The sequence below is a fragment of the Cebus imitator genome, unplaced genomic scaffold (genome assembly GCF_001604975.1).
Source record: "Cebus imitator isolate Cc_AM_T3 unplaced genomic scaffold, Cebus_imitator-1.0 Scaffold179, whole genome shotgun sequence".
In the NCBI taxonomy this organism is placed as follows: domain Eukaryota; kingdom Metazoa; phylum Chordata; class Mammalia; order Primates; family Cebidae; genus Cebus; species Cebus imitator.
This window is the reverse complement of record NW_016107494.1, coordinates 2336544-2346484: the sequence shown is the minus strand read 5'-3', so window position 1 is coordinate 2346484 and position 9941 is coordinate 2336544. Positions and strand designations below refer to the sequence as shown.

Below are 9941 nucleotides of genomic sequence, written 5' to 3'. Positions count from 1 at the left end.
TTTTTTGTTGTGTTTTGAGATGGTATCTCGCTCTGTCACCAGGCTGGAGTGATCTCAGGTTACTACAACCTCTGCCTCCCCGGTTCAAGCGATTCTCTTGCCTTAGCCTCGCGAGTAGCTGGTACTACAGGTGCATACCACCATGCCCAGCTAATTTTTGTATTTTTGGTAGAGAGAGGGTATTACCATGTTGGCCAGGATGGTCTTGATTTCTTGACCTTGTGATCTGCCTGCTTCAGGCTACTAAAGTGCTGGGATTACAGGTGTAAGCCACCATGCCTGGCCAACAGAGGGTACCCTTTCATTTCTTTTCTCCTTCTCCCCAGAAAGCTTGCCTTCTCAAGACTGCCTCATCAAGTTCTGCATGTGTTTAAATGTGTCTCTCCCCCACCCTTTCTTCCTCTCCCGATTTAACAGAATTATTTGTCAGCATTTGCATACCGTGAGTTTTCTTTTTCAGGGAGATATTTTAGTTCTGTCTCAGGCTCTCCATTCTTCTCTCTTCTTTGCATCTCTCTTCCTATCTGGATCCCTCTTTGCTGTTCTTAAAGAGCTGGACGAGAGGTTGAGAAACATCTCTACCAGAAATTGATGTTTTTCTACTTCCAGGTTCGAAGCTTGTAGCGTTTTCAGTCTTCTAAGTGTGGTGAAGATAGGAGATGTTGGTGATTTTCTTTGTTCCACCTGTTGGTTGGTCTGTATCGTTTTTGGAGGATATGTTGGGATATTTGGATTTATGTAGCTGCCATAACCTTGGCTATGCAGATAGTCTTTCTTAACACTTTACTCTGAAGGATATGAAGCCTTTGGACAAATTTTACAATGGGCTGGGTGCAGTAACTCACATCTGTAATCCCAGTGCTTTGGGAGGCTGGGGCAGGAAGATTGCTTGAGCCCAGGAGCTCGAGGCCAACCTGGGCAACATAGTGAGACCCCTGTCTCTACAAAAGAAAATGAGTCGTGTGTGGTGGTATACAACTGTAGTCCCTGCTACTCAGGAGACTGAGGTGGGAAGATCACTTGAGCTAAGGAGTTTGAGGTTACAGTGAGTCATGATGATTGTCTCACTGCACTCCAGCCTGGGCAGCACAGCGAGACTGTCTCAAAAAAAAAAAAAAAAAGAAAAAAGAAAATTTATGATCAAAGTCTGCATATCCTTCACCTAGGTTCATAAATTTGTTACTTTGCTTTATCTCCTTGCCTTTTTCTTACTCTCTCTATACCCACGCAACACACAAAAACACACTATTAGTTGAATGAATTGAGAATAAGTTGCAGAAAACATGACACTTTACTCCAGTACTGCATCATACACTGTCCTACATAACCGTGATATACTTATCACACTAACCAGCTGTGGTGGTGTGTGCCTATAGTCCAAGCTACTTGGGATGCTGAGGCAGGAGGATCACTTGAGGCCAGGAGGTTGCAGCTGCAGTCTCACATTCATTCCATCATCAGATTTCTCCCATTGTCCTAATAATAATCTTTATAGCTTTTCTTTATCCTTGATCCAAAATGTCATTGAAGATCACACAGTGCATTTAGTTGTCATGTCTCTTAAGTCTCTCTTTATTTATTTATTTATTGAGATGGAGTCTTGCCCTGTTAGCCAGACTGGAGTGCAGTGGCACGATCTTGGCTCACTACAACCTCTGCCTACTGGGTTCAAGTGATTCTCCTGTCTCAGCCTCCTGAATTGCTGGGAATACAGGTGTGTGCCACCACGCCCGGCTAATTTTTATGTTTTTAGTAGAGACAGGATTTTACCATGTTGGCTAGGCTGGTCTTGAACTCCTGAGCTCAGATAATCTACCTGCCTTGGCCTCCCAAAGTGCTGGGATTACAGGCATGTAATCCTAGCCTTAAGCTTCTTTTAATATAGAAAAGTTCACCAGCCCTTCTGTTTTGTTTTGTTTTTTTGAGACACTGATGCTTTTGAAGAGTCCAGGCCAATTGCCTTGTGCATTTCAACTTGTTTGATTATCCTCATGATTAGATTGGCAGAAATACCACCTAAGTGATGTGACCTTATTAGTCCATCCATAAGGAAGCACATGATATGCCTACAATTGGTGACATTAAGTTTTATTATTTAATGATTAAGGTGGTAGCTCCCAGGTTTCTACATTGTAAAGGTATCTTTTGCCGCCCTCCTTTTTATTCTCAAGTAGTTTATTTGGAGATTATTCCTTTACACAGTGGTAGAGGAGAGGGGAAGGGAGACAGGAGAGGGGAAGAAAGACAGGAAAGGAAAATTCGACAACAAAGGGCGAATTATCAAGCCTGTTGCCACTGGTAACAACCCAACCTAATTCCACTGGGGAAGCTCATGGCTTGGTGGTATCCCACAGAGGGCTAAGAAATCTAGGGTGTTTCAACACCAGCTCCTGTCAGGTACCATTTGAGGGCTGCTGCCAGGGTGGTTCAATTCTCTGGTGCTTACAGCTTGCCATAAACAGGTGCAAAGTAGTCTGGATACCAAAGAAAGCTCTCAGGTGACAAAACACCCATGTTGGCATTTGGAAGTCAGACCAGGGTGCACTATTGTGATAAGAGCCGAAGGGATGATTAGTAGAGCATTTGTAGTGTCTGCTATATCTCAGTACCCTGGAACCTAGAGAACCTAGAGCTTGAGGCAAGAACTTATGTGCTATTATTTTTTCAAGAAGGGCACTTTCAAGCAGAGGTAGGTGAAAGGTGAGTGAGGGGAGGAGGTGGATTAAGTCTATTCAAAGGTGCATTTTGAAGTTGGCCCCCTTGGTGCAAGTACAGTTGGTTGCTGATTTCTTAAAGCTGTCTCGCAGGAGCTTGTATAAATAACTGCATTCCAGGGCAATCCATCTAAAAAAGGAAGGACGGTCCCCTCAGCTTCTGTATCTCATTGGAAAAAGGTTTGCTTCATGGTACATTAATTCCCACAGACTTCTGGGTTATACATGTGTGGGCACCAGGTGGGTCCCACAGGCCTTTATACCTCAAAGGCAAGTGGCAAGCCAAGGGTGGGAAGCAGTAGGCATCCAGTATGAGCAGGAGGTAAGGGACCATGGGGTTGTGCCTGTGGGCAGTTGGTTATAACCCAGATGTATCTGATCAGCCCAGTGACAGCTGGGGTGGAAAAAGTGCCCAAGGACCTCAAGGTCATACAAGACCAAGAAAATTTCAGGTGTTGCATAAGATATGCCTAATGCATTTGGATTCTACCTTTGTTTAACAAATATGCAGACATATAAAACACACAGACAAACACAGTCACACAGACAGAAAGACAGCAGCTATCTCTTGGTGAGATCCAGCTGAATTTTACTTTCTTTTTTTTTTTTTTTTTTGAGACGGAGTTTTGCTCTTGTTACCCAGGCTGGAGTGCAATGGCGCGATCTCGGCTCACTGCAACCTCTGCCTCCTGGGTTCAGGCAATTCTCCTGCCCCAGCCTCCTGAGTCGCTGGGATTACAGGCATGCGCCACCATGCCCAGCTAATTTTTTGTATTTTTAGTAGAGACGGGGTTTCACCATGTTGACCAAGATGGTCTCGATCTCTTGACCTCGTGATCCACCCGCCTCGGCCTCCCACAGTGCTGGGATTACAGGCTTGAGCCACCGCGCCCGGCCTTGAATTTTACTTTCATATTCTCTGATACATGTTTTAAGCTTTCTACAATAAAGATATTTTAATTTGTAATGGAGGCTAGGCATAGTGGCTCATGCCTTTAATCTCAGCATTTTGTTAGGCCAAGGCAGGAGGATTGCTTGAGCCCAGGAGCTCAAGACAAACCTGGGCAACATAGTGAGACACTCATCTCTAAAAAAATTTTTTGTTATTTAGGCAGGCATGATAGCACTCACCTGTAGTCCTATACTCTCAGGAGACTGAAGTGGGAGGATCCCCTGACCCTGGAGGTCAAAGTTACAGTGAGCTATGATCATACCACTGCATTCCAGCCTTTACAGAGCAAGACCCTATTGCTTAAAAAAAAAATGCTTTTTTTTTTTTTGAGACGGAGTCTTGCTCTGTCACCAGACTGGAGTGCAGTGGCACGATCTCAGCCCACTGCAACTTCTGCCTCCTGGGTTCAAGCAATTGCCCTGCCTCAGCTTCTTGAGTAGCTGGGACTACAGGTGTGCGCCACCACACCTGGCTAATTTTTAATGTTTTAATTGAGATGGGGTTTCACCATGTTGGCCAGGATGGTCTCATGACCTCTTGATCCGCCTGCCTTGGCCTCCCAAAGTGCTGGGATTACAGGAGTCAGCCAACTGTGCCCAGCCTTTTTTTGTGTGTATGTGTGTGTGTGTGTGTGAAATTGGAAAACCATTGTAGACAATGTTAGGAAGGAAGGCAGAACAGTAAGCATCTTTTTCAAAGTAAAAGAGCAAAAAAAGCAGAAAATATTTTGTGTTTACTTTATGGGCAAAGATAAGATTGTCCTTCAATAAATGGCTGAAATTTTTTTTTTTTTTTTTTTTTTGAGGGACTCTCGCTCCATTGCCCAAGCTATAATGCAGTGGCGTGATCTCAGGTCACTGCAACCTCTGCTTCTCAGGTTCAAGCGATTCTCCAGCCTCAGCCTCCCAAGTAGCTGGGACTACAGGCACGCACCACCGTGTCCAGCTAATTTTTGTATTTTTAGTAGAGATGGGGTTTCATCATGTTGGCCAGGCTGGTCTTGAACTCCTGACCTCAGGTGATCAGCCCACCTCAGCCTCCCAAAGTGCTGGGATTATAGGAGTGAGCCACTGTGCCTGACCTGGCTAACTGTTTTAATTTATTTATAAAACTAGAACAAATTACTCTTATATTTATTACATTATTATATTTGAGACAGAGTCTCATTCTGTTGCCCAGGCTGGAGTGCAGTGGCATGATCTTGGCTTACTGTAACCTCCGCCTCCCAAGTTCAAATGACTCTCCTGCCTCGGCCTCCCTAGTAGCTAGATTATAGGTGTGCATCACCGCGCCCAGCTAATTTTTGTATTTTTAGTAGAGACAGGGTTTCACCATGTTGACCAGGCTGGTCTGGAACTCCTGACCTCAGGTGATCCATCTGCTTTGGCCTCCCAAAGTGCTAGGATTACAGGTGTAAGCCACCATGCCTTGCCACAAGTTGCTCTTTAAATGTAAGAAGTGTTTAGACGTGGTGGTACATGCCTGTGATCCCAGCACTTTGAGAGGCCGAGGAGGGTGGATTACCTGAGGTCAGGAATTTGAGAGCACCTGGCCAACATAGTGAAACCCCATTTTTACTAAAAATACAAAAATTAGCTGGGGATGGTGGTGGGCACCTGTAATCCCAGCTACTCGGGATGTTGAGACAGGAGAATTGCTTGAACCTGGGAGGTGGAGTTTGCAGTGAGCTGAGATCACGCCATTGCACTCCAGCCTGGGCAACAAGAGTAAAACTCCATCTCAAAAAAAAAAAAAGTTTTAAAATATATTTTGTATATGCTGCATTATGTATATCATTTACTTATTTATTTTTTCATGCCACTTATTCATTCATTTAATTAGTCAAGAGCTGTTACTCAGCAAATACTTCCCAAGGCCCTATTTATGAGCCAGGATCTATGCTAGTCACTGATGATGCCAGGAAGAATCAGAATCTCCCACCTTCTTGGGGCCCATGTTGGAGTAGGGGGAATGGGTTTTGGTAGACAGTACTTAGCAAATATTCAGATGCCCCCTTTGCATCTTTGGGGCTATGTAAATGACACGTTCTCATCAGCGTGTTGTTATCAGAAGTGGTAGTGTTACATAGGGTGGAGGCAGCTATGAACTGGTATGACTCCAATTCTCTCTACCCCTGCTGTGTTGACCTTGGAGCCACATAGGCTACAAAGTGGACCCGTCCACCCTGCTGTGTCAAGTGTACTTTTCAGTGGCATTAAGTACATTCACAAAGCATGCCCTTTTATTTCTGACAACCCGATTGGTGCTTATGTGAGACTGTGAATGTCCTGTTTCCCACCAACCATTTAGTATTCACTAATAATCCTAGCTGGAAGCTATTATCATATCATTCTGATATAATAAATGTAGGATGATCTTATTAATAATATTAATATTATTATTAATAAGATCATCCTTTTTTAGATGAAGAAACTGAGGCACAGTCAGGTTAAGTAATTGCCCAATTTAAGTAACTTGCCTGGTGGAGCTGGATATTGAACCACATCTGACTAGAGTTCAAAGCATGCTTTATGTGGGGGTTGGCACACTATGGTCTGTGGGCGAAATCTGCCTGTTTTGTAAACAAAGTTTGGGACACAACCATGGCCTTTAACTTAGGTACTCTGTGACTGCTTTCACTAAAATGCCAGAGTTGAGTACTTGTGACAGTGACTGTTGAGCCCAAGAAACTTAAGAATATTTACTGTCTGCTGTCTGGTCCTTGACAAAATAAGTTGGCTGACCTCTGCTTTGTAGAATAAGTATTTAAATCTTTGTTTCTACTAAAATAATACATGCACATATTTGAACAGTGAAATGCTGTAGTACTAGACATTTTACTTTGAAAATAGAGGAGCTTCCTGCTGCACCATTGCCCACCCCAGCCTCACGCCTCAGTTGGATTGATTTCTTCTAATTCCCTTTTCTGGCATTTACATCTACATTCTAAAACCCTTATTCACTATTTCTTGATTTAACAATTTTAGACACTTATTGACTAACCTAGTTTAGACTACTATCCTACTTTTTTTTTTGTTTTTTTGAGACGGAGTCTTGCTCTGACACCCAGGCTGGAGTGCAGTAGTGTGATCTTGGCTCACTGCAACCTCTGGTTCAAGTTATTCTCCTGCCTCAGCCTCCCAAGTAGCTGAGATTACGGGCATACACCACCATGCCCAGCTAATTTTTTTGTGTTTTTGGTAGAGACAGGGTTTCACCATGTTGGCCAGCTGGTCTCCAACTCCTGACCTCGTGATCCACTTGCCTCGGCCTCCCAGAGTGCTGGGATTACAGGCATGAGCCACCGCTTGTGGCCTTTCCTACTTTTTAATGATAGATTTAATGCTGAATTTATTATTCTTAGCTAAAGAGTAATGTTTTATGATTATTTAAATAGTTTTCCAGGTCAGGCATGATGGCTTATGCCTGTAATCCCAGCAATCTGGCATGCGCCACACCCAGCTAATTTTTTTTTTTTTTTTAGTAGAGATGGGGTTGCACCATGTTAGCCAGGCTGGTCTTGAACTCCGGACCTCATGTTCTGCCTGCCTCAGCCTCCCAAAGTGCCGGGATTACAGGCATGAGTCACTGCATCCAGCACTTTATTTTTCAAAGATGGGGTCTCACTCTGTCACCTACTAATGTTTTTTATTTTTTCTAGAGATAACATCTTGCCATGCTGTCCAGACTGGCAGAATTTGATCTCTTAAACATTGCATTGTACATAGTCCTCCTTATCCTTGGGGATACATTCTTTTTTTTTTTTTTTTTTTTTTTGGAGACAGAGTCTAGTTCTATTACCCAGGCTGGAGTGCAGTGGCGCAATCTCATCGAAACCTCTGCCTCTCCTTGGGGATACGTTCTAAGGAACGCAGTGGATGCTTGAACTTGCAGATATGCCAAACCTTATATACACTGTGTTTTTTGAATCTGATAACAGAGCGCTACTAAGTGACCACGTGGCAGTACTGTCTATAGTTTGGAGACGCTGGACAAAGGGATGATTCATGTCCCTGGCAGGCCAGAAAAAGATAGTATGAGATTTCATCATGCTACTCAGAATGGCATGCAACTTAACACTTAATAACTTGTTTATTCCTGGACTATTCCACTGGGAAATTTTGGACTGTGAACTGTGGGTAACAAAAACTGTAGATGAAGGAGGACTATTTTTTTTCCACTTAACATTATGCCCAAAAGAGAGGGGACTATTGTAATGTCATGAGGAGCACCATGCTACTTGACAATCATGAATTTGTAGTTCTATTTGCAATTAATATGAAGATTTGTAATGTGCAAATTTGCTGAGGCACAACTGAAACTTTCATTTGCAGATACAGGGGTATTCAGGCAGGGGCTCGGCCAGTTGTCTATGATTGCTCCGAGGGTAAGTGTGCTTTCTAATTGGACTTTATACATTTGCATAGGCTCAGTCAAATGCATTGGCTCTGAAAGCACGCCTGGCTGTGCTCACCCCCAGAGTTTCTGATTCAGGAAGTCTGGGGTAGGGCCTAAGAATTTGCATTTTGAAAGGTTCACAGGTGGCTGGGTGTGGTGGCTCACGCCTGTAATCCCAGCACTTTGGGAGGCGAAGAGAGCAGATTGCCTGATGTCAGGAGTTTGAGACCAGCCTGGCCAACATGTTGAAACCCATCTCTACTAAAATACAAAATTTAGCTGTGCATGGTGGCATGCACCTGTAATCTCAGCTACTCAGCAGGCTGAAGCAGAAGAATCTCTTGAACCCCGGAGGTGGAGGTTGCATTGAGTTGAGATTATGCTACTGCACTGCAGCCTGGGTGACAAGAGCGAAACTGTCTCAAAAAATATGAAGAAAGCACACCAAAAAAACACAGGTTCACAGGTGATTGGTGATGCTGCTGGTCCAGGATGTGAACTGGCTTACTGGCTTATTGCTCTATAGAGCCTTCCTGCATGTTGGGGGTCTCCTGCTTTTCATTTGTTTCCATTTTTTTCTTTTTTTGAGATAGAGTCTTGCTCTGTTTCCCAGGCTGGGGTGTAGTGGTGTGATCTCAGCTTACTGCAACCTCTGCCTCCCAGGTTCAAGTGATTGACCTGCTTCAGCCTCCTAAGTAGCTGGGTTTATAGACGTGTGCCACTACACCCGGCTAATTTTTGTACTTTTAGTAGAGACAGGGTTTCACTGCGTTGGTCAGGCTGGTCTTGAACTCCTGACCTCATGATCTGCCTGCGTCAGCCTCCCAAAGTGCTGGGATTACAGGCGTGATCCACCGTTCCTTGTTCTCATTCAGTTCATTTCTGTTAGTCTCTTCCTTCCAGCCATCTTGTTAGCTGCTGGAAAGCATTTCAGTGATTGTGGCTTCTATTTCTTTTTGACTCCACAGTAGTGATCAGGGTCATGCTGCCTATATAGTAGGGAGCAGTAAGTTGAGGTTTGTTGTTGTTTTTTGGAGACGGAGTCTCGCTGTGTCGTCCAGGCTGGAGTGCAGTGCTGCGATCTCAGCTCACTGCAACCTCTGCCTCCTGGGTTCAAGCGATTCTCCTGCCTCAGCCTCAGCCTCAGCCTCCCGAGTGGCTGGGACTACAGATGCGCACCATCATGCCCAGCTAATTTTTGTATTTTTAGTAGAGATGAGGTTTCACCACGTTGGCCAGGATGGTCTCGATCTCTTGACCTTGGGATCTGCCTGCCTCGGCCTCCCAAAGTGCTGGGATTACAGGCATGAGCCACTGCACCTGGCAAAGTTAAGGTTTTTAAAAACTTTATTATTATTATTATTTTTTGAGATGGAGTCTCACGCTGTCATCCAGGTCAGAGTGCAGTGGCGCTATCTCAGCTCACTGCAACCTCCTCATCCATGATTCAAGTGATTCTTCCACTACAGCTTCCCGAGTAGCTGAAACTACAGGCATGTGCCACCACGTCTGGCTAATTTTAATTTTTAGTAGAGACAGGGTTTTCACCATGTTGGCCAGGCTGGTGCTAAACTCCTGACCTCAGGTGATCCACCTGCCTTGGTCTTCCAAAGTGCTGGGATTACAAGGTGTGAGCCATAATGCCCGGCTGTTTTTTTAAAACTTTAAAACACATTCACTTGATTTTATTCCCTACCCCCCAGCTTTATTGAGGTATGATTGACAAATTAAAATTGTATATATTTAAGGTATACAATATGATGATTTGACATGTGAACGCATTGTGAAATGATTACCACAGTCAAGGTAATTCACATATCCATCACCTCCCAGAGTTACCCTCTTAGCTAGTACAGGTTGAGTATTGCTTCTTTGTT

The 9941-nt window shown here is 44.1% G+C and overlaps 1 protein-coding gene across 4 annotated transcripts in view; it reads left to right on the top strand.

The window, feature by feature from the left end:
- RAD52 (RAD52 homolog, DNA repair protein) overlaps nucleotides 1–9941 on the top strand; it is a 43530-nt gene that overhangs the window by 9934 nt on the left and 23655 nt on the right. Inside the window, exon 1 of one of the 4 annotated variants that reach the window (XR_001830099.2) lies at nucleotides 281–609. The exons of 2 other annotated variants lie outside the window; for them this stretch is intronic. Coding sequence is in view for 1 of the 2 variants with exons in the window: in XM_017545476.2 (XP_017400965.1) it covers nucleotides 592–609 (18 nt within the window). In the remaining variant the exon portion in view is untranslated. Of the gene's footprint in view, nucleotides 1–280; nucleotides 610–9941 lie in introns of those variants that run through there. One more of the 4 variants, XM_017545476.2, reaches the window with a different exon arrangement.